At 43.2% G+C, this 25,545-nt stretch overlaps 1 protein-coding gene across 4 annotated transcripts in view; it reads right to left on the minus strand.

The window, feature by feature from the left end:
• The window catches only part of ALG9 (ALG9 alpha-1,2-mannosyltransferase), a 122,928-nt gene that overhangs the window by 36,300 nt on the left and 61,083 nt on the right, over positions 1-25,545 (minus strand). For all 4 annotated transcript variants that reach the window (XM_070078146.1, XM_070078150.1, XM_008261528.4 and 1 more), the window contains exon 14: positions 10,746-10,876. In XM_070078146.1, the coding sequence (XP_069934247.1) occupies positions 10,746-10,876 (131 nt within the window). The remainder of the gene's footprint in view (positions 1-10,745; positions 10,877-25,545) is intronic.

Here is a 25,545-nt window from a genome sequence, read left to right on the forward strand (position 1 = left end):
AAATGAACTGTAGAGAAAGTAGATTTAGATTTTAGGGACTTAACCCTTTGAGAAATTAATTAAACAGATCAGGAGGCTATGTCACAGACTTTTTATAACCTTCTTTTCTTAGAAAGACCCAGCAAACAGTTGGACCCAAGGCCTCATCCAATCAAGGTCATCTCTTCTGGATGGTACCACTATTTCTCCTTGTTATATAAATTTGCTCAAGTACTAAGACCACTGTTTCAAGAAATCAGAGGAAATATAACAGGCTTGGAGGCATTTCAGGGTCATGCTACCCAAAGCATTTCACGCTCAGAGTGGCAGCTCTCAGGCACATAGACTCTGACAGTAGAGTCTAACTTAATTGGCCAAAGTCAGCAACATGAGATGTCATGGTGTGACAGATATAAATTGCTGTGGCAAAGCAGGCTGTAGGATCCTGCTGTTTTTGCAGTTAGGCCATTAGATACAAGAAAATGCTGAGGATAATCTATGTAAAGAAACTCAGCATAATTTCGGCAGCTTGCTGATTAATTGAAAGGCCTGACATCTCTATAATGCTTCCAAATTTAAAAGCACTTTGACATATCTACTCACATTTAATCCTTACAACCTTCCCATAAAGCAGATAAAATGCTGTCATTTCTGTTTGACTGATATGGAAACTCAAGAATCAGAGAGGTACTAACAGCAAGTAGCCAAGGTTAAATCACAGGTCTTCCGAACTCACTGTACTTTGCACACCTTCATGTGAACTGTACCTGTTCAGTTTTTTGTTTTGTTTTGTTTTTAATTTGAGAGGAAGAGAGAGAGAGAAAGAGGAACAGGGAAATAGAAACAGTGAGCGAGCACTTCCCCATTCACTGGTTCACTCCTAAATGTCTGCAACAACTGGTCCCAAGACAGGCAAAATTTGGGAGACAGAAACTCAATCCAGGTCTCCCATGTGGGTGGCAGAAACATGGTAACTTGAGTCATTACTGCTATCTCCCAGGGTGTGCATTAGCAGGTAGCTGGAGGCAAGAGCCAAAGCCAGGAATTTAACCCAGGTATTCCAGTTCAGTACATGGGCATCTTCACTGCCAGCCTGCACAGCATCTCTATCTCCTCAATTCTTAATTCAACAGATATTTTTTTAAAGACTTATTTATTTGAAAGGCAGAGTTACAGAGAGAGAGAGAGAGGAAGAGACAGAGAGAGAGAGTGCGCTCTTCCATCCAATAATTCACTCCCAAAATGGTCACAAGTGCCAGACCAAAGCCAGGTGCTTCATCCTGTTCTCCCACATGGGTGCAGGGGCCTGAGGACTTGGGCCATCTTCCACTGCTCTCCCAGGTGCATTAGCAGGGAGTTGGATCAGAAGAGGAGCAGCCTGGACTTGAACTGGCACCCATATGAGATTCTGACATCACAGGCAGTGGCATAACCCGCTATGCCACAATGCTAGCCAAGGGGTTTCTTTCTTTCTCAGCATATGATCTGGGCATAATTTTTGGGAAAAGAAAAGCCCACAAAGATATCTCCCAATTAACAGGAAGACTGGAGATCTGCTGTCCCCTGACAGCCAGGCAATTTCTCAGGCCCAGGTCTCATGTTGCTGGTTTTCTCAACTCAAAAATGAAGCCAAGTGGCTGGCACGGTGGCATAGTGGGTAAAACCACAGGCTGCAACGCCAGCTTCCCATATGGGCACTGGTTTGTGTCCTGGCTGCTACACTTCTGATCCAGCTCCCTGCTAGTGGCTTGTGAAAAAGTAGCAGAAGATGGCCCAAGGGCTTGGGCCCCTGCACCCACATGGGAGACCTGGATGAAGCTTCTAGCTTTGGAATGGCCCAACTCTGGTCATAGTGGCCCTTTGAAGAGTGAACCAGCAGATGGAAGATCTCTTTCTATTTGTCTCTCTAACTCTTTAACATTTGAAAGAGTAAATAAATCTTACCAAAAAAAATAAGGCAAACAGACTTACACCAAATATGGGTAACAGACCAGCCACCAAAGAAAACATGTGGTGCAGAGAACTTCCTATCAGCATTGCTGCCTCTTTCTTGCTCAGTTACATTACCGATGTTTTAAACACCCACCCACCCACCCACACTTCATTCGTCTCTTCCTCAATGACTTCCCTGTGCTACCATCTTAATACCATAGTAACCCATTATATCACTTCCCTGCAAAACTTTCAACTCTTTTACCCCTCTCACACTCTACTGAACTTTGTTAATTAAAACACAACCCTGCACACAAAATATACACATGAATGTTCATAGCAGTGCTATTTCTTTTTTTTTTTTTTTTTTTTTTTTTTTTTTTTGACAGGCAGAGTGGACAGTGAGAGAGAGAGACAGAGAGAAAGGTCTTCCTTTGCCGTTGGTTCACCCTCCAATGGCCGCCGCTGCAGCCGGCGCACCGCGCTGATCCTGGCAGGAGCCAGGAGCCAGGTGCTTTTCCTGGTCTCCCATGGGGTGCAGGGCCCAAGCACCTGGGCCATCCTCCACTGCACTCCCTGGCCATAGCAGAGAGCTGGCCTGGAAGAGGGGCAACCGGGACAGAATCCGGCGCCCCAACCGGGACTAGAACCCGGTGTGCCGGCGCCGCAAGGTGGAGGATTAGCCTATTGAGCCACGGCGCCGGCTAGCAGTGCTATTTCTAATAGCCAAAAAGTGGAAAAGACCAATATATTCATCTATCAACTAGCAGAATAAATAACAGAATAGTATTCAACGATAAAAAAAGGGACAACTACTAATATGCAACTGTGTGTCACTTAAGAGCAAGGACATATTCTGACAAATGTGCCATGAGGTGATTTCATGGTTATGCCAACATCATAGAGTGTATACAAACTAAGATGGGCCAAGACATCACCAGGTGATATAATCTTACAGAACCACTCCCATACATGTGTGGTCCACCGGTGACTGACACGTCATAACACAGTGCATGACTGTATGTCATAACATGAATGAACCTCACAGACATGCTGAGTGGAAGAAGCCAGACAGAAAATTCCATGAACTGTATGATTCCACTGACATAAAATATGCAGAAGGGCAAATCCATACAGACACCAACTAGATTAGTGGGTCTGTCCCCAGAATTGGGGGTGGGAATGAGGGATTTCATTGGGTGATAATGTGTTCTAAAATTGAATTGTAGTAATAGTTGTACAAATTGTTAAATTTACTAATAATCATTTAATCATGCACTTCAAATGGATAAATGGTATGGTATATGATTTATACTCCAATAATGTTGTTTTCAAAAAACTAACCTTAGTTAAATGAACCTGTTTTGTGCCTCACCTGTATGTATAGCTTCATGTTAACTGGAGGAAAAAAAGCCCACATTGGATTCCTTTAAAACTTAGATGGAGTCTACAACAGCATTGTGGAACAGCAGGTTAATTTGGCATCTGCAAAACTGGTATCCCATGTTGGAGTGTCAATTCAAGCCCTGATTGCTCCTCCTCTTCTTCCTCTTTTTTTAAGACTTATTTATAAGGCTGGTGCTGTGGCATAGCAGGTAAAACTGCTGCCTGCAGTGCTGGCATCCCAAATGGGCACGAGTTTGAGTGCCCACTGCGCCACTTCTGATCCAGCTCTCTACTATGGCCTGGGAAAGCAGTGGAAGATGGCCCAAGTTCTTGGGACCCTGCACCTGCATGGGAGACCCAAAAGAAGTTCCTGGCTTCAGATTGGCACAGCTCTGGCTGTTGCAGCCAATTGGGGAGTGAAGACCTCTCTCTCTCTCTCTTTCTCTGCCTCTCTGTAATTCTGCCTTTCAAATAAAATAAATCTTTAAAAAAAATAGACTTATTTATGGGCCAGCATTGTGGTTTAGTGGGTTAAGCCTCCATCTGCAATGCTGGCATCCCACATGGGTGGCCATTTCAAGACCCGGCTGCTCCACTTCTGATCCAGCTCCTTGCTGATATACCTGGAAAGGCAGTGGAGGATGGCACAGGTCCTTGGGTCTCTGCCTTTCAAATAAATGAAAAATCAGTCTTTAAGAAAAAAAAAAAGGAATTATTTATTTACTTGAAAGGCAGTTACAGAGAGCGAGAGAGTGATACCTTCCATCAGCTGGTCACTCCCCAAGTGGTCTCAATGGCCAGGGCTGGGGTAAGCCAAAGCCAGGAACCAAGAACCCTATCTGGGTATCCCACATTGGTGCAGTGGCCCAAGAACTTGGGTCATCTCCTGCTGCCTTCTAAGGCGCATTACCAGGGATTGCAAATGGAGTAGCCAAGACACGTATGAGTCACACTGTAGGAGGCAGGTTAACCTACTGCACTACAATGCCAGCCCCTGCTCCACTTCTAATCCATTTCCTTGCTAGTGCACACTGGAAGGCAGTGGAGGATGGCCCAAGTACTTGGATCACCACTACCTGTGTGGGAACCCTGGATGGAGTTCCTGGCTCCTGGCTTCTGCCTGGCCAATACTCACCATTATAGCCATTTGGGGAGTTAACCAGCAGATGGAAGATCTCTCTGCCTCTCCCTCTCTCTCTGTCATTCTGACTTTCAAATAAATAAAATAACTTAAAGATAAATATAAATAAAACTCAAATGAAGTCTCTCTCTCCCCCTCTCACTGTCTGTAATTCTACCTCTCAAATAAATAAATAAAATCTTAAAAAAAAAAAGACATACCTGATAAAGGATTGATATTCAAAATGTACAAAGAAGTCAACAATAAGAAAATTAACAACCTCATCAAAAAATGGGTCAAAGACTTTGATACTTCCACAAAGAAGCAGATGGCAAATAACTATATGAAAACATGCTCCACACTATATATCATTAGAGAGATGGAAATTAAAACAGCAATAAGATACCACTACACACCTATTTGAATGACTAAAATCCTAAATACTTAGGTTAAAATCTAACCAAATAAGTACAAGATCTAATTAGCAATTATAGCAATATAGCAGAATATAAGATTAACATACAGAAGTCAATCACTTTCCTATATACCAGTAATACACAGGTAGATTTGAAATACAATTTACAGCAGCACCTTCAAAAATTAAACACTTAGGTTAAAATCTAACCAAATAAGTGCAAGATCTATGAGGAAAATTATAAAACTCTATTGAAAAAAAATCAAAGAAGAATCAATAAATGCAGAGATATTCCATGTTCATGGATATGATGACTTAATATTGTCAAGATGTCAGTTCTTCCCAACTTGTTCTACAGTCATTGCAATGCCAGTCAAAATCCAGCAGGTTGATACTGACAAATTGATTCTAAAGTTTATATGAAGAGGCAAAAGACCCAGAATAGCCAATACCATATTGAAAGAAAAGGAAGCTAGAGGTGGGGCTGGTGCTGTGGTACAGCAGGTTAAAGCCCTGGTCTATGGTGCCAGCATCCCATATGGGTGCTGGTTTGAGGCCAGGTGCTCTACTTCCAATCCAGCTCTCTGCCATGGCCTGGAAAAGCAGCAGCAGATCATTCAAGTGCTTGGGCCCCTCTACCCTCCCCCTACCCCCATGGAAGACCCAGAAGAAGCTCCTGGCTCCTGGCTTCAGACTGGCTCAGCTCTGGCTGTTGTGGCCATTTGGGGAGCTAACCTCTCTCTCTGCCTCTCTGTAACTCTTAAAAAAAAAAAAAAAAAAACAGGAACTTTCTGACTTTAAGACTTACTATTGGCCGGCGCTGCGGCTCAATACTCTAATCCTCCACCTGCGGCACCGGCACACGGGGTTCTAGTCCCGGTCAGGGCGCCAGATTCTGTCCCGGTTGCCCCTCTTCCAGGCCAGCCCTCTGCTGGGGCCAGGGAGTGCAGTGGAGGATGGCCCAAGTGCTTGGGTCCCTGCACCCGCATGGGAGACAAGGAGAAGCACCTGGCTCCTGCCTTCGGATCAGCACAGTGCGTTGGCCGTAGCGTGCCGGCCGCGGCGGCCATTGGAGGGTGAACCAACAGCAAAGGAAGACCTTTCTCTCTGTCTCTCTGTCTCTCACTGTCCACTCTGCCTGTCAAAAAAAAAAAAAAAAAAAAAAAAAAAGACTTACTATGAAGCTACAGTAATCAAGAAATTGTGGGGGCTGGCGCTGTGGCATAGTGGGTAAGGCTGCTGCCTACAGTGCCAGCAGCTCATACGGGCCTCAGTCCGAGTCCTGGCTGCTCTACTTCCAGTCCAGCTCTCTGCTATGGCCTGGGAAAGCAGTGGTAGATGGCCCAAGTCCTTGGGCCCCTGAACCCACGCAGGGGACCTGGAAGAAGCTCCTGGCTCCTGCCTTCAGAATGGTGACGCTCTGGCCATTGTGGCCAACTGGGAGTGGACCAGCGGATGGAAGACCTCTCTCTCTCTCCTTGCCTCTCCTTCTGTGTGTGTAACTCTTTCAGACTTTCAGATAAATTAATAAATCTTAAGAAAAAAGAAATTGTGGTGCTTGTGAAAAAATAAATAAATGTGTTAATGAAACAGAAACTAGAACCCAGGAAAATCCACAGATCTATGTAAATATGTCAATCATAAATTTCTAACAAAAAGCAAAAGGAATACAACACAGAAAACACAGTATTTACAACAAATAGTAACAAATAGTACTGGAATAGCTAAACATCTCAATGTTTAAATAAATAAGTTTCAATAAATTTAAATAAAAATAAATTAAAAAAAATTAAATAAGTAAATAAGTATTGACACAGACCTTATGCCCCTCACAAAAATTAACTCAAAATGAATCATAGACTTAAACGTAAAATACAAAAGTATAAAATTCTTAGAATATACAATATAAGAAAAACTAAATGATACTGGGTTTGGTAATGACTTTTTGAATAATACTAAAGGTACAATTCATGAAAGAAAAAAAAGAATTGATAGTTAATAAAAATTAACAATTTCTGATTGGGCATTTGTCTCAGCAATTAAGAGAGTGCCTCGGCTGTCTGCATCCCTCATAGCAGAGTGCCTGGGTTTGAGTCCAGCCACACACCCAATTCCAGCTTACTGTGAATGTACATGCTGGGAGGCAACAGGTGATGATTCAAATACCACATTCATGTGGACGAGTTTCTGGTTTCTGGCTTTGGCCTGTCCCAGATCTGGATACTGCTGGCATTTGGGGAGTAAATCAGCAAATGTGAATTCTATCTATGTCTTTCAAATACATACACATTAAAAAAAACTTCTGCTCTGTGAAACACACTATCAAGAAAATGAGAAGCCACAGAGTGGAAACAAGTACTTGTAAAAGACATCTGGGGGCCAGCGCTGTGGCGCAAGTTAATCCTCCACCTGTGGCGCCGGCATCCCATGTGGACACCAGTTCTAGACCCGGCTGCTCCACATCTGATCCAGCTCTCTGCTGTGGCCTGGGAAAGCAGTAGAGGATGGCCCAGGCACTTGGGCCCCTGCACCTGCATAGGAGACCCTGGTTCCTGGTTTCAGACTGGCTCAGCTCTGGCCGTTGAGGTCAATTGTGAACCAGCACGTGGAAAACCTTTCTCTCTCTCTCTCCCCCTCTCACTGTCTGTAATTCTACCTCTCAAATAAATAAATAAAATCTTTAAAAAAAAAAGACATACCTGATAAAGGATTGATATTCAAAATGTATAAAGAAGTCAACAATAAGAAAATTAACAACCTCATCAAAAAATGGGTCAAAGACTTTGATACTTCCACAAAGAAGCAGATGGCAAATAACTATATGAAAACATGCTCCACACTATATATCATTAGAGAGATGGAAATTAAAACAGCAATAAGATACCACTACACACCTATTTGAATGACTAAAATCCTAAATGCCAACCATCTCAAATGCAGAGCAACAGGAACTCTTATTCATTGTTTATGGGAATGTGGCACAATACAGCCACTTTGCAAGACAGCTGTGCAGCTTCTTACAATACTAAACATATTCTTACCATACAATCCAGCAATCACACTTCTTGGTATTTACCCAAAGGAGTTAAAAACTTATGAGCACACAAAAACTCAAGATGTTTACAGCAGCTTTATTCATAATTTCCGTTGTGGACTCAATGTGTCCCCTCAAAATTCTTAAGTTGAAATCTAATCCCCAAAATGTCAGTATTTGAAGGTAGATCCTTGGGAGGTAATTAGGTCATGAGCCCTCAAAAATGAGACTTGTGCCCTTATAAAAAGAGCCTGGACAGCTAGTCCATCCTCTTTCTGCCACATGACGATACAAGAAATCAGCTGTCTGCAACCTGCCAAAGGGCCCTCACCAGGGCCTGACTCTGCTGGCACCCTGATCTTAGACCTCCAGTCTTCAGAACCCTGAAAAATTAGTCTGGTAACTTGATATAGCCGTATGAACTAAGAAAAATGCCAAAACTTGGAAGCAACCAAAAAGTCCTTCGGTAGGTGAATGGATAAATACCATTTAGTACATTCAGACAATGGAATGTTATTTAGAGCTAAAAAGAAATGAGCTATCACGGCTGGAGTTGTGAAATAGCAGATAAAACTGCCACCTGTGATGCTGGCATTCCATATGAGCGCTGGTTCAAGTCCCAGCTGTTCCCTTTCCAATCCAGCTCCCCACTAATGCACCTGGGAAAGCAGAGGAAGATGGCCCAAGTGTGCTTGGACCCCTGTACCCATATGGAAGACCTGGAAGAAGCTCCCAGCTCCTGGCTTCAGCCTGGCCCAGTCCCTGCCATTGTGACCATTTGGGGAGTGAACCAGTGGATGGAAGATCTCTTTCTGTCTCTCCACATCATCGGAGAGCAGAAGAGTGGTTACCAGAGGTTGGGAAGGGCAAGGACAGGGTAGTGAGTAGGTGGACAACAATTACCAAAATACAGTTAAGTGGGAGGAATAAGTTCTAGTGTCCTATGGCCCAGGAGGGTCACTTTAGTTTACAATTTACCACATTAACATGATAACTGTTTAAAGAAATGAAACACTAGGGGCCAGCATTGTGGCACAGTGGTTAAGCTACTGCCTGCGATAAAGGCATTGCATATGAGTGCCGGTTCAAGTCCTGGTGCTCCACTTCCTATCCAGCTCCCTACTAATGCACCTAGGAAAGCAACTGGAGATGGTCTAAGTGCTTGGACCCCCAACACCCATGTGGGAGACTTAGATAGAGTTCCAGGCTCCTGGCTTTGGCCTGGCCCAACTGGGGCCATTTAGGGAGTGAACCAGCAGATACCAGATTGATCAATTAAATTTCTCCTTTTCTCTCTTATAACTCTGCCTTGCAAATAAATACATAAATTGCTAAAAAAAAAAAAAAAAAAGAAAAGAAAAAGAAAAAGAAAAAGAAAGAAAGAAAGAAAGAAAATCACTCTGAAACCCAGAAGCCTCCTGACTGCCCTGCTCTCCCCAAGCATCCCACTCATGCTTCCAATTGTAACTACCCACAAAGCCACTGAAGAGACTTAAATCTGTGCTTTAAGACAGCTGCCCAGCTCCTGCAGCTCTACAAACTCAGCTCCTGCCTCACTTCTAAGATCAGATCTGTTTCCAGGTCAACATCTCAGCCTTCCACTTAGTCCAGCTTTGACTGAGCATTTTTTTTTTTTTTTTTTTTTGACAGGCAGAGTGGACAGTGAGAGAGAGAGACAAAGAGAAAGGTCTCCCTTTGCCGTTGGTTCACCCTCCAATGGCCACCGCGGCTGGAGCGCTGCAGCCGGTGCGCTGCGCTGATCCAATGGCAGGAGCCAGGTACTTATCCTGGTCTCCCACACGGTGCAGGGCCCAAGCAGTTGGGCCATCCTCCACTGCACTCCCTGGCCCCAGCAGAGAGCTGGCCTGGAAGAGGGGCAACCGGGACAGAATCCAGCACCCCGACTAGGACTAGAACCTGGTGTGCTGGCGCCGCAAGGCGGAGGATTAGCCTAGTGAGCCACGGCGCCGGCCTACTGAACTGACTTAAAATAACTAGACTCTTGCCTGCCCATGAAGAACTATTTACCTCTGTTCTGGTAATTAGGGATCTTGGCCTTTTCCTCCACATTTCACTTGCTGCCTGGGTATCTTGTCATATATTCTGGTTCCTCAGACTTCAACCCAGCACCTGTGCTCATTCAGTTTTTCTGGAGTCCCATCCTGGACATGAGTCCCTGTTTGAGCAACAGACCTGCCTCTCAGGACCTGCTCTTTTACCTTTTCCTTTTTTACCCAAATCTCTTAGATCCTGAGTTTCATCCCCCAATTTCCCTGCACTTCTTTAAGTTTGTATGTTTACCTGGACCTCTGCCAACAGACACCCTGACCCCCATCCCCACACACACACTTAACTTCCTTATTACTACTTCATCGGAAGGCTCTGATCTCCTACCACTAATCCTGAGATCTTTCTGGAGAGCCCACCGAGCTCTGGTCTATCTGGTCTCCACACTCTGGCTAAGCTTGAAAATAGTGGGTTCAAAATTCTAGCTCCTCAAAGACCACTTAATCTTCCTGCCAGTGCCAGAATATTCTCTGTGAAGAGATATGATGTTGGTTGCCAAAAAATAATCAATGTCAAACACTTATTTGAATTTCCCTCAACACATCCATCAGTTTTACCTGGATCCTTTCATTTCAGTGATTCCAGAATACACTCTGCATCCTGGTTTGTTGAAGAAGACTTTTAAAGTCCTCAGGAAACCGGAAAGAACCAGAAGATAGTTTGCCGCCCCCCTCCCCCTACCCCCCCCCCCCCCCCGAAAAAGGAAAGCAATGGCTACCAGAGTCAGCCCAGGACCAGAAGTTATTCAGTCCTAGAATCTAATTTCTACTCTTACCAGCCCTAGCACATCTCTTACGATTAAAACCACATACCTCGAAGCATCAAGGAATGGTCTATAGGCCAGGCTGATCCATTCTTCTCTATTCGATGAATATTTTGGCTCCCGGGGTGTCTCTCTCGGGGTGTCCAAATCCACTAAATAATGGCATTTACTGATATCGATCTGAAATGGAGAAAGGCCACATCATCAGTAATGGTGACGATTCCTTCGGGATGAGGGACATCAATTGCAATCTTAAGAATTCCCAAAGGGTTTTTAGAGGAAAAAACATCCAAACCCTCAGACAATGTTACCTGTGCTCTCTCCACCCAGACAGGAATATTGGGGTAGGCTCCTGGGAAGCAGAGCATGCGTTCTTCCAGCCAAACATTCATGTAAGCCTTGGGTGGTGAGTCTAGTTTGGGTTCTTAAGTCTCTCTAGCACCATAGTCAGAAGCCAATGAGATTCTACAACTATGTCTAGAGAACCTCTCTTCTGCTCACACTGCTCCCTCCAGTCTGTCATTTATTATCCCAGAGATTGAAAAGGAATGGCTCTGTCATGAGAAGTTACACTACACTTTCCTAGTGGTACAGAAATATCATATGTATAGTCTCCTTCAAATAGTCAACAGAAATGACACAGACATTGGAACCGTCCCTTAGCAAAAGTTCCATAAAACTGAGCTATCTGGACTGCAGGAGTGAAGATTATGAAAAATACACAGGATTAGCAAAACTATGGTCATCCAGTTGCTCAAAACATGGATATACTAAGTCATTGAAGGTACGCACAGTTAATGCAACCTGCTGAAATGCTGGCATCCTTTATGGGCACAGGTTCAAGTGTCAGCTGCTCTACTTCCAATCCAGTTCCCTAATGGCCTAGGCAAAGCAGTGGAAGATGGAAGTGTTTGAGCTCCTGCCACCCATGTGGGAGACCTAGATGAAGCTTCTGGTTCTTGGCTGCAGCCTGGCCCAGGGCTGGCCATTGCAGTCATCTGGGGAGTGAACCAGTGGATGGAAGATCTCTCTCTTCCCCTGTCTTTCAAACGAATAAATCATTTTTTAAAAAGTTCTAACTTAAAAAATATATATATTTAAATACACAAGTTTCTCTAAGGTTAAATAAGACCTGCAAAGTAGAAAACAGATCACTATGCAACCAGCTAAAGAAAAGTAAATCTCAATGGAGGAAAATTAATATTTTTCAAATTTTTTTACAGGTCAACTATTTTACATGTTTTATTTTTAAAGTAACTTTAACAAAGGCTATACGAGATTATCTCTTTTACAAATGAGAAAGTCAAGACTCAGACAAGTTAAATAACTTCACTTTTCAACATATCTATATTAAGCTCCCGTGATACACTAGGAATTAAGTTAGAGGTAAGGAGGCCGGCGCCGCGGCTCACTAGGCTAATCCTCCGCCTTGCGGCGCCGGCACACTGGGTTCTAGTCCCGGTCGGGGCACCGGATTCTGTCCCGGTTGCCCCTCTTCCAGGCCAGCCCTCTGCTGGGGCCAGGGAGTGCAGTGGAGGATGGCCCAGGTGCTTGGGCCCTGCACCCCATGGGAGACCAGGAAAAGCACCTGGCTCTTGGCTCCTGCCATCGGATCAGCGCGGTGCGCCGGCCGCAGCGCGCTGGCCGCGGCGGCCATTGGAGGGTGAACCAACGGCAAAGGAAGACCTTTCTCTCTGTCTCTCTCTCTCACTGTCCACTCTGCCTGTCAAAAAAAAAAAAAAAAAAAAATAAGTTAGAGGTAAGGATACAAATAATACAGTTTCTGCCCTAAAAGGATTTACAATCCTGACCAAAATCACATGAGCATAAAGAATAGCCATTTTTGGAACCAGGTCAGTATGACTTCAACAGTCATCTCTCAATATTGCCAAATATGAGTGAATCAGAGATAAGGGCTGTCAGGAGTTCATCTAAACGCTTCTTAAAAAAATAAAAGAAAAAAAACCCTTCCTTTTAGTTGGTCAGGCTTCAGCTAAGACAAAGGCTTAGATCTACATCAAATCTCCTATTTAATGGTGAAGAGTTGAACACTTTTCCTGTGGGATCAGGAATAAGTTAAAGCTGCAAGCTATAGCTACACTGTTTTTTTATTATTATTATTATTATTATTATTATTATTATTATTAAGAGAAAGGGTTTATTGGGGGGAAACCTGACAGAATGGAGGAAAGGGGCAAAGGAAAAAAAAAGAGGAGCATAAGAAGGAGATCAAGAAGAGAACGAGAGAGATCAAGAGACAGAGATCAAGAGAAGACAAAGAGAGCCATGTGTTCAGAAACAGGTCCTCTTAAAACTTTGCGGGGGGAGTGGGCAGGGGGGCGCTGTAGTGTAGCTGATAAAGCCGCCATCTACTGTGCTGGCATCCCCTATGGGCATCGGTTCGAGATCTGGCTGCTCCATTTCTCGCCTCGCCTCGCCTCGCCTCGCCTCGCCTCGCCTCGCCTCGCCTCGCCTCGCCTCGCCTCGCCTCGCCTCCTCTCTCTTCTCTTCTCTTCTCTTCTCTTCTCTTCTCTTCTCTTCTCTTCTCTTCTCTTCTCTTCTCTTCTCTTCTCTTTTCTCCCCTTCCTTCCTTCCTTCCTTCCTTCCTTCCTTCCTTCCTTCCTTCCTTCCTTCCTTCCTTCCTTCCTTCCTTCCTTCCTTCCTTCCTTCCTTCCTTCCTTCCTTCCTTCCTTCCTTCCTTCCTTCCTTCCTTCCTTCCTTCCTTCCTTCCTTCCTTCCTTCCTTCCTTCCTTCCTTCCTTCCTTCCTTCCTTCCTTCCTTCCTTTCTTTCTTTCTTTCTTTCTTTCTTTCTTTCTTTCTTTCTTTCTTTCTTTCTGGCAGAGTGGATAGTGAGAGAGAGAAACAGAGATCCTGGTCTCCCATGCGGGTGCAGGGCCCACGGACTAGAACCCGGTGTGCCGGCGCCACAAGGCGGAGGATTAGCCTATTGAATCGCAGTGCTGGCCAGCTGCTCCATTTCTGATCCAGCTCTCTGCTATGGTCTGGAAAAGCAGTAGAAGATGGCCCATGTCCTTGGGCCCCTGCACCCACATGGGAAGACCTGGAAGAAGCTCCTGGCTCCTGGCTTCGGATCAGCACAGCTCCAGCCGTTGCGGCCAATTGGGAAGTGAACCAGCAGATAGAAGGCCTCTCTCCCTCTGACTCTTTCTCTCTGTCTCTGACTTCAAATAATTAAATAAATCTTAAAAAAAAAAAAAAAAACTTTGCCAGGGGGCGGGCTACACTGTTCAACATTGTACTACAGAGTCTAGTCAGCAGGGTCAGACAAGAAGCAGCAGAAAAGGCCAGAAGAAATGCAAAGAAATAAAACTCATTTATTACCATGATATGATTTTCACATATAAAATCCAAAAGAATATAAATTTTTGTAATTACCAAGACAGTTTATCAAGCTTCAGACTCACAGAATGTAAGAAAACCAATGACATATATGCCTAATATCAGCAGTAAATAAAATGACATTTTATAAAAATGTGTAAGAATTCAAAAATATTTGTGTTGGAATAAATCTAATAAAAGGAGAGTTCTATATAAAAATTATAGAATATTATTGACAAATATACTTCAATTGATTAATTTATAATGTGATATGTGTCCAAATAATTAAGATGTGGTATACCTACAAATAATCAAAACGTGATAAATCCACAGAATTTATAAAAAAGAATGATGTTCCGATACACATAGATGAACCTTAAAAACATGATGCTAGGTTAAAAAAACAGACACTTCAGGCCATGTAAAGGCTATTATGTGGTGTGATTCCATTTATATGAGTGTACTTCAAAAAGTTTGTTAGAAACAGAACTAAAAGATTAAGTTTAGGGGTAGACATTTGGTCTACTAGTTATAATGTCACTGAAGAGGCTTGCACCCCATATCAGAGTACCTGTGTTCAAATTCTAGTTCTGCTCCCATTCCAGCTTCCTGCTAATGTATACCCTGGGAGGCAGTAGGTAATGGGTTAAGCAGTTGGATATCTGCTACCCCTTATGGGAGACCTGGTTTGCGTTCCAGGCTCACAGTTTTGGCCTGGCCTAGCCCTAGCTTTTGCAGGCATCTGGGGAGTGAACCATCAGGGGGAATCCTCGGTCTCTATCTTTGCCTTTCAAATTAAAAAACAGTTATGTTTTTAAAAAAAACCTTAAAAGTTTTTCAAAAGCAAAAAAGAAGTTTATTTTGGTGCAAAACAATTTTGAAATCCATGAATATTTTTTCATAATATGTATTTTTCATGAACTTTTAAAAGTCCCACATATGCATGAATTTTAAAATATTTTTCACCATAATAAGTTATCCTTTAATTCCATTTTTTGCAGACTTTTTGAAGTACCCTGGGTAAAATCTCTGAAATAGAAAGCAGAGGGTGAGGCCAGTGCTGTGGCATAGCAGGTAAAGGCACTGCCTGCAGTGCCGGCATCCCATGTGGGCACTGGTTCATGTCCCAGCCGCTCCACTTCTGACCCAGCTCTCTGCTCTGGCCTGGGAAAGCAGTGGAAGATAGTCCAAATCCTTGGGCCCCTGCACCCACGTTGAGGACCTGGCGGAAGCTCCTGGCTCCTGGCTTCAGATCGGTGCAGCTCTGCCCGTTGCAGCTGGTTGGGGAGTGAACCAGTGGATGGAAGACCTCTCCCCCCACCCCACCCCCTGCCTCCCCTCTCTGCCTCTCCTTCTCTCTCTCTCTGTATAACTCTTTCAAGTAAATAAATAAATCTTTACAAAAAATAAATAAATAAAGCAAGCAGAGGGTGCTAGTGACTGGGGAAGTGACTACTCAAAAGATACAGGTTGTTTTCAGGGGTTGTAATGGAAATGCTCTAAAGTCAGATATTGGTAGTGGCTGTATTGACTTGATGAATGAACTAAAAGCCACCAAACTGTGTACCTAAAATAGCTGCTATAATGTTATGTACATTTTACAATAAAAAATACTGAAATGGTGAATTTTATCGCCACATTTCAAAGGACAATAAAGTAGTCCTTAGTGGTGAGTAATATACCTTAATCCTAGATGAAAAACCCATTATTATAAAGTCATCAATTCTAAGCAAATTGAGTGATATATTAAATATCAATAAAAATAAAAAACTGCAAGCTTGATAAGCTGATTTTAAAATGGAAATGCAGATGAACAAAACCAATCAAGGCCCTCTTAAAACTGAAGAGCTAGGTAGAAGTCTTACTAATTAAGCTTAATTACGACACTGAATTATCAGGGCAGGACTAGATCAACAGACCAATGAAAGAGAATAGAGAGCCTAGAACAGAGGCAGGCACATATGGACCCTGGATTAGGACAGAAGTGACTCCACAAAGCAGTAGGGAGGAAATGGTTCTTTCACTCACTGGAGCTGGGACAACTTGAAATCCTTTATGGGGAAAGTGAAACTGGACTTCAACTTCAGGTCACACATAAAAAATCAGATGGATTATAAACATAAAAGTAAAAAGCAAAGCAACAAAGTTCTTGGAAGACAATATAATATCTTTAAGATCTTGGGGTAAAAGGTCTTTTTAGACAAGACACTAAAAGTCTAATCATAAAATGAAATGATGGATACATATGACTACATTAAAACCGAGAATACACAAATCTGTTAATCAAAAGACACCATGAAAAAGGTACAAAGACAAGCCAGAGAATAGAGAAGACATATGCAACATATTTTACCATGGAGGATTCTTATCTAGGCTATATAAAGAACTTTGTCTAATCAAAAAGATAAAGAAACCACCAAGTAGAAAAATGGGCAAATGACTTAAACAGGCACTTCACAAGAATAAATCGAAATGGCCAAAATAAATGAAAAATTACTCAATCTCATTAGTAACCAGGAAAGGCATAGTAAAACTACAATAAAAAATTGCAATAACCAGTGCTGTCCAGAATCCAGAGCAACAATTACATACTGCTGATAGGAGACTGCATTGGCACAAGATCTTTAGAAAACTATTTGGCAGAATTTTACAAAAATTGAACATGGGGCCAGCACTGTGGCCTAGTGGGTAAAGCCGTTGCCGGCAGTCCCAGCATCCCATATGGGCACTGGTTCCTGGCTGCTCCACTTCTGATCCAGCTCTCTGCTATGGCCCCAGTCCTTGGGCCCCTGCACACACGTGGGAGAGCAGGAAGAAGCTCCTGGCTCCTGGCTTTGGATCGGTGTACTTGCGGCCATCTGGGGAGTAAACCAGCAGATAGAAGACCTCTCTCTCTCTCTCTCCCTCTCCCTCTCCCTGTCTGCTTCTCTTAATTCTGCCTTTCAGATAAATAAATTAATCTTTAAAAATTTTTTTGAACACATATAGTTCTTATGATCCAATAATTTACTCACAGGTATTAGACTGAACCATACCAAACCATTAATATTTGACAATCCACAAAGGGTCATCATTTTATATGGTTCAATCTAATGTATAACCAAAAAAAAAAAAAAATGCCTGCACCAAAAGACAAGTTTGACAATGCTCTCAGTAGTTGGCCCAGAATGGAAACAATCAATCATCAACTGTAAAATGAAAAATAAACTGTAGTACGTCATACAATGAAATACTAGTAAGAGAGAACTACAGCTCCCTGCAGTAACATGTGTGCATGTGTGATTACTGCAAACAAAACGGTAAGTGAGAGGACCAAGACACACAAGAATAAATGCAGTATGACTCAGGCAAAACTAACCCAAATCATTTAGGGACATACAAGAAAGGTGAAAATTTTAAGAGAAAAATAAGGAAATTATTACCATAAAAGTCAGGAAACTCTCTCCAAAAGTGGAGTGTGGATAGAGATCAAAAGGAATTACTGGAGGAGTTTTTTGGGTGCTGAGAATGTTCTATTATTGGACCTGGATGAGGATTACATATTGTACACTTACATTTTGTACATATTTAGGCTTACAGGTTATGTATAACTGAATCAGATTTTTAACACCGCTCGTAAGAACTTGGTTATCTCTGACTTACAATAAACCTTGTTCTTCCCCAGCCTCTACCTCACAGCAGTGTTCTCATTTTCTCCCAGCATTATTTATATGTAAAAAAGACGTCAGTCTCACATCTGTCTCTACATATGGACTATTCCTCCAGGGGAGAGAAAGCGCACTGAGAATTGACGTCAGACCCAATTCCATTCCACATAACTCTCTAAAAATGATCCTTTGCATAAACACTTCAGGAAGTAGCCTTTTTGGTCTAAACACCCACTCTGTTGCTCCCAAGGATGGTAAGAACATGAAACACGTTTTTCAAACCTTTATAAGTGCCATGCCACTGTAATCAAATAGAACCAGCAAGAGGTGGAAACCTTTAAAAAATATTTTATGTATTTATTTGAAAGGCCGAGAGACAGAAAGACAGTGGTCTCCCATTGGCTGGCTCACTCCTCAAATGCCTGTAAAAGCCAGGGCTGGGCCAGGCTAAAGCCAGGAGTCAGGTACTCAGTACTTACGTGGGTAGCAGGGACGAAGTACCTGAGCCATTATCTTCTGCTTCCCAGAGTGAACATTAGCTAGAAGTTGGAACAGGAAGTGGAACTAGGACTCGAACCCAGGCATTCAGATACGGGATGCAAGAGTTTTAAGTAGTAACCTAATCATTGTGCCAAACAACCATGCCAACACAAGGCAGAGATTCTCACGGTCTCAGACTTACACATCCTTCAGTGAGAGAGCCCTCAGTATGACATTTCAACATTTGACCTCAGCCTGGCTTCTGCTGGCCAGGCAACTACAGTTTGGTTATCTAGATGTGGTGTTGGGTACACAATTGACGAGAGATGTACACAGTAGCTAATTAATACCCAACCAGTCAGCTTAGGTGTCACTTGTCATATCATCCATAAGCAAATTCCATTAAAGAAAAGGTCTTGGAAAGATACCAATGCAAAGTCCTATTAACTGACATTCTAAGCCCTTAAAAATAGTGTCTCTTTTGCATTCTTTCTATAAAGCAGCTGAACTAAAACACAAAGTCTCCCATAGAAAATGGTTAAGTTACCATCAAGGGTAGGTTCCTTAGGAAAACAAATAAGGTTATTAGCAAGTGAGTTTTAAGTCAGCAAGCCTAGATTCAGTCTATACTCTACTCTACACTAGCTGGAAAACCCACACTTATTTAAGGTTGGGGTTTTTGTTTTTTGAGATTTATTTATTTATTTGAAAGAGTAGAGAGGAGAGAATCTTCCATCCACTGTTTCACACCCCAAATGTCTGCAACAGCCAGGGCTGGGGCTTGCTGAGGCCAGGAGCCCAGAACTTCATCTGGATCTCTCACATGGGCGGCAGGGGCCCAGGCACTTAAGCTATCATCTGGTTTTCCAGGCTATTAGCAGGGAGCTGGATTGGAAGCAAAGCAGCCAGTACTCACACTGGTGCTCCAACATGAGACGTCAGCATCACAAGCAGAAGCTTATCTCGCTGTACCTCAATGCCAGCCCCCTCATTTAAGTTTTTTATACCTCCGTTCCTTCTTTTGTATAATAAGTACCACATAATTCAACAAGCTGTAATGATTAAATGAGATGATTCATTTCAACAAAACTTATCAACTGGAAAGCACTACGCAAATATCTGGAATCTTAGAAGGAATCCTTGATTAGATCTGTGAAAAATGAGAATTAAACTCATAGGAAAGAACCCTGGGGGCTGGCACTGTGGCGCAGTGGGTTAAAGCCCTGGCCTGAAGCATCAACATCCCATATGGGCGCTGGTTGAGTCCGGCTGCTCCACTTCCGATCCAGCTCTCTGCTATGGCCTCGGAAAGCAGCAGAGGATGGCCCAGGTCCTTGGGCCCCTGCACCCACATGGGAGACCTGGAAGAAGCTCCTGGCTCCTGGCTTCAGATCAGTGCAGCTGTGGCCATCTGGGGAGTGAACCAGCAGATGGAAGACCTCTCTTTCTCTACCTCTCTCTGTAACTCTGCCTTTCAGATAAATAAAATAAATCTTAAAAAAAAAAAAAACTAAAGCCTTAGAACACATTAAAATGAATTATTATTGTTTCAGTCTAGATTGGTGTCTATTGGCAATTCCAGTTAAACTCGACATGTGAGGCAGAAAGATTACAGCACTAACAGCTTGCAGTCCCTGATTAGCAATGAAAGCAGTGTCCACTAAACAGTAACAAAATCCATCTTCTGAGCATCACTACAGCATTTTAAGTGCTCATTTGATGAATTCTAAACTATAATATATAAAATCGCTACAAGACATGTTTCTATTCTTACAATTTAGGTCAGGAATGACGTTAACATGTATGAAATACGCAAAGTAAGGTGTTACTGTGAAAGCTGTAAGAGGTCATTGAGGAAGAGATCAGTGGGAACTAGAGTGCCTGAGAAGACTTCCTGGATATGGTGACATAAAAGTTAAAGAGCATTGTTTACAGGAGGAGCAGTCAGGACATCTGCTTGCCCCAGAAGTGTGTACTGAGAAAATGCGAGGGGTGGTCTGAGGATCAGTAACAGAAGATCCAGCTAAGGATAACCTTGATTTTGTGCATCAGGAATTTATGCTAGGTTTTTCAGCCAGGGAGTAAGATGATTAAACGATGGGTCTTGGGTAAAGAAAGGTCCATTAGGGCTATAGTAAAGAGGGTTGGGAAAGGAAGCACTGGAGAAAAACGTTGAAACAAGAACTCTAGCTACTAGTGTAGTATCCAGTTATGAAGTAATAATGTCTTCTTAAATTGCAATGGTAGTGGGAACAAAGAAAGAAGAAAGGGCAAATCTCAGGTCCATTTAAAAGAAAATCAGTGGACCAGCGCTATGGTACAGAGGTTAAATCCCCAGCCTGCAGCGCCGGCATCCATATGGGTGCCGGTTTAAGTCCCAGTTGCTCCACTTCCGATCCAGCTCCCTGCTAATGCACCTGGGAAAGCAGCAGAGGATGGCCCAAGTCGTTGGGCCCCTGCACCAGGGTGGGAGACTCAGAGGAAGCTCCTGGCTCCTGGCTCTTGGCTTTGGAACAGTTCAGCTCTGGCTGTTGCATCCATTTGGGGAGAGAACCAGCGGATAGAAGACCTCTCCGTCTCTCCTCTCTGTAACTCTTCCAAATAAATAAAATAAATCTTGGGAAAAAAAATTAGTAACACCAAGCTCTCTAATCCATTGAGCTGGGGAAACAGGAGGTTACAGTGTGGGAGGAATTTGGGTGGAATGGAGGAAAGTTAACTTGAATCTTACACTTACTGAGGTGGGAAGAAGGAAGGCAATTCAAACAAGGAAAGGAAAGCCAATGTGATTGGAATACTGAGAGTGTTCTGTCCCTGCTGCCACCTCATTAGTTCCTCACCATCCTTCCCATTTCAGCTAAAAATGATCTCCTTAAGAAAGGCTTCACTGACCGCTTAAACTAGGACAGGTCCCTAAATTACATGCTCTCATAGCAACTAGTACTTCTTAAAACATTTCACACTTATAATCTATAAATTAACTGGGAAATTCACTGTAAACTCCTAACTAGAGCTGTATGTATATCATTCACTCCTGTATTCCAAAAATTTAGCACAATCTAAAGCACACAGGAGGTGCCAAATAATGAATATATGACAAACAAATGCATGAAAAAAGGTGAAAGGAGGTGACGCCAGAGGGAACAAAGGTGAGATGGCAAGAGAAGAAAGGAACCGACCAGAGCGGATGACCACGATAAAATTAGGGAAGATGCCTGCAGTACCGGGCAGAAGAAAGAAATGGAAGATGCGAAGGGTGGAAGCAACCAGTGAAGAGGAAGCAGGAGAACAGAGAAGTGCAGTATTTTTAGAGCAGGCATCTAGTCTAGTGGTTAATATACCTGCGTCCCATAACAGAGTACCAGAGTTCAATTCCCAGCTCCAATTCCTGACCCTAGCTTCCAGCCAATACAGATCCCGGGAGGCACTGAAGTTGGACCAAGTGATTAGGTTTTGTGCCACACACATGGGAGACCTGGACTGAATTCCCAGCTCCTGGCTTTGGCCTCAGCCCAGCCCTGGCTGTTGCAGACATTTGGGGAATGAATGAGCAGATGTGAGCTCTCTTATCTGTTTGTTCTCTGCCCCTAAAAGAAATATTTTTTAAGTGCACAGTTTGTTGATTTTTGATTTTTTTTTTTTTTTTGACAGGCAGAGTGGACAGTGAGAGAGACAGAGAGAAAGGTCTTCCTTTGCCGTTGGTTCACCCTCCAATGGCCACCCCGGCCAGTGCACCACGCTGATCCGAAGCCAGGAGCCAGGTGCTTCTTCTGGTCTCCCACGGGGTGCAGGGCCCAAGCACTTGGGCCATCCTCCACTGCACTCCCGGGCCACAGCAGAGAGCTGGCCTGGAAGAGGGGCAACCAGGACAGAATCCGGCGCCCCGACCGGGACTAGAATCCGGGGTGCCGGCGCTGCAGGTGGAGGATTAGCCTAGTGAGCCGCGGCGCTGGCCTAAAGTGCACAGTTTTGAAAATTATAGTAAAGGTCAGATTTCAAACACTACAGAAAGGCAGTGAGGAAGCTGAAGACTGAGGACAGGTAACCACGGGAATGGGCTCCACAGTTGTACTGAGTACATTTACCACCATTTAGAATGCTGTGTGAAGACAAGGAAAGAACTCAGAGCCCAACCTCTTATTCTCAGTGACCTTCCCTGCTGTCTATCCAGCTGCCTGAGCCAAGCCCCACAAATCCTGAAACAGGAAGGATGTGAATTTGTATTCAGGCATCTATCAGCTGGAAATGACAATGACGCACAAGGCTATAAAAATAGAGATCTCTGGCAAGGGCCAGGATGAAGTTCAGTGAACATCACAGAGAAACTAGCTCCACGTAAATAAGACAGAGCTCATTCCTCAAATGTCACTGGAAAGTCTCTGGCAAACAGCTACAGTCAAAAACCCTGTAGAAGCCCAAGAAGATAGTGTGAAAGAACAATTAAAATCAACTGTCCTACAACTTTCTAAGGCAAGTCAAGGATTAAAGCTGAAAGAAGAAAAAAAAGAAAACCGTTTGGCCACTTAGCCCATAGCTAAGTAAAACAGAGTCATAACCGAAGATATACAATGGCAACAATGGCTGACATATTAATTTAACATTTAATTTTAAACTGTATTCAGAATGCCTTCTTTCCCAAACATATAATAATTTCAGATTCATCATATCTCCTCATATCCCTCTGTGAGCAACTGTAGTGGGGTCCTACACTGCAAATTACCATCCCGTAGCTGAAAATTACAAGCTCTAGGAAGACTGGGACTAAGTCTGTCTTAATCACTACTATATCCCTGGTGCCTAGTACAGAAGGAAAATCTCAGGCAAACATATTTGTGGGAGCAAAGAATGGTCACCAGCTTGCTGGACACCAAGCACCACACTATTCAAAACTACTACCAGCTATCTGTAGGTACCAAGAATTTCTTCCCTTAGCTTCTAGCCCTAAAAGACAATCTATTTCCTCCATAATATCACAAGGGTCAAATCATATAATACACTTAGTAATCATCTCTAATTTACTGTCAAACACCAGTAAACTGGCTACTAATTTTGAGTTAAGACTAGAAAAATCACTATGACAAGGTTTGACTTACTTGGTTATTTTACAGAATGGAAAGTTATAGTATGTGAGTCATCTTTAGAAATGAATTTAAACAATTGTTTCTGGAGTCCATTACTGTGATCATAATATACAACTCCATTTAGATCCAAGAGTGTGCTCCTCCAGAAAATAAACAGAAGAATCACATTTAAAAACAACTGTCTTGGCCGCCGCCGCGGCTTACTAGGCTAATCCTCCACCTGCGGCACCGGCACTCCGGGTTCTAGTCCCAGTTGAGGCGCCAGATTCTGTCCTGGTTGCTCCTCTTCCAGTCCAGCTCTCTGCGGTGGCCCGGGAAGGCAGTGGAGGATGGCCCAGGTGCTTGGGCCCTGCACCCGCATGGGAGACCAGGAGGAAGCACCTGGCTCCTGGCTTCGGATCAACTCAGTGCACCGGTCGTAGCAGCCATTTGCGGGGTGAACCAATGGAAAAGGAAGACCCTTCTCTCTGTCTCTCTCTCTCTAACTCTGCCTGTCAAAAAAAAAAAAATTTTCTTGGTCCATTTTGCACTGCTCTACCAGAACACCTGAGACTGGGTAATTTATTTGCTCACAGCACTAGAGGTTAACAAGTCCAGGATTAATGCATCAGCATGTGGTAGAGGCCTTGCTATGTCATTCCACAGTAGAAGGCATCAAAGGGTAGAAGGGCAAGACTAAGAAAGGGGCCAACCTACCCTTTTATAAGGAACCACTCCTATGATAAGAAACCCAAGACAACACATACACTCCCTGGAAAATAGCATTAATCTATTCAGGAGGGCAGTGCCCTCACGACCCAAACACTTCTCATTAGGCCATGCCTTCCAACACCACTGCATTGAGGGCAAGTTTCTAACACATAAACTTTAGTGGAAGTATTCAAACCATAGCATTAAGCCAAACTCCAAATGGAAAGTTTTGTTTTTCTCAATTCATAAACAAAATGTTAAAGAGAAAACAAGTCCAGTGCTGCAGCTTCGCAGATCTTCCTACACATAGTTTCTGAGAAGTTATCATTGGACTCCATTTTAGCCACAATTTTTATGATAAAAAATGTAAAAAAAAAGAAATTGTACTTCATATCCCATATTTGGGTATGGATCATATCAGCAAAAGACAAACCAAAGAAGCATTTGAAGCAGTTCCCTCAAAATGACACTAAAAGAAAAGCATAATAATAATGCTCTGTACGCCCTCCCTCCAGCTGGGTGCTCTCATTAAACCTAGAACTTCCACTGGCATTGGAAATGAGACCTCTACATACTGTGCCTGTAACTCTGTTATTTAGGAAAGCCACTGGACCTAGCTCAGAGGTTTCACCAGCTCTCCAAAAGATTTGGATGGCAAACCACAAAGATCCCTCTCAACTCTAAGAAAGGAATACTGTAGAAAAAATAACTTCATCAGGCCGGTGCCGCAGCTCACTAGGCTAATCCTCCGCCTAGTGGCACCAGCACACTGGGTTCTAGTCCCGGTCGGGGCACCGGATTCTGTCCTGGTTGCCCCTCTTCCAGGCCAGCTCTCTGCTGTGGTCAGGGAGTGCAGTGGAGGATGGCCCAGGTGTTTGGGCCCTGCACCCCATGGGAGACCAGGAAAAGCACCTGGCTCCTGCCTTTGGATCAGCTCAGTGCGCCGGCTGCAGCGCACCAGCCGTGGCAGCCATTGGAGGGTGAACCAATGGAAAAAGGAAGACCTTTCTCTCTCTCTCTCTCACTGTCCACTCTGCCTGTCAAAAAAAAAAAAAAAAAAAAAAAAAAAAAAAAAGAGAGCGAGAGAGAGAAAGAAAAAATAACTTCAACACAATTATAAATACACTCCACAGTGCTGAATCCACTTCTCTAAACTACTGCTGCTCATCATTAGGTATATTTCAATACTGAAAGACAGCTTTTTACTGGAGGAAACAGACACACAGGGTCTGTCTTTACATTGCCAAGACTTGGGAAATGAGAAAGTCTATGTTTCACCACTGAACATAGTTGAAGACACACATTTGTCATGAATGGCAAAGGTAAAGATCATCCAGTTACCTTAACCTGTTGATAATATTTAAAGTCAATATACTCATATTATCATTAAATATGGAAAGGGTTAGTGAAAATTTGTGGGCTTACATGCTTGGAAAACTAAACTTTTTACAGAGCTTTTTCAATTCCAAGGGCTTTGTCAATACAGGTATGGTTTTGGAATAGGTAAAAAGTCTTACCTAAAAAGCCTAGAATTAAAACATAGGCCTATTTTGAAGTTAGGCAATGACATATACAGAAAACTTTGACAGCTGTCTTCTATCTTACTGCTCAT

The sequence above is a fragment of the Oryctolagus cuniculus genome, chromosome 1, assembly GCF_964237555.1.
Source record: "Oryctolagus cuniculus chromosome 1, mOryCun1.1, whole genome shotgun sequence".
Lineage (NCBI taxonomy): Eukaryota > Metazoa > Chordata > Mammalia > Lagomorpha > Leporidae > Oryctolagus > Oryctolagus cuniculus.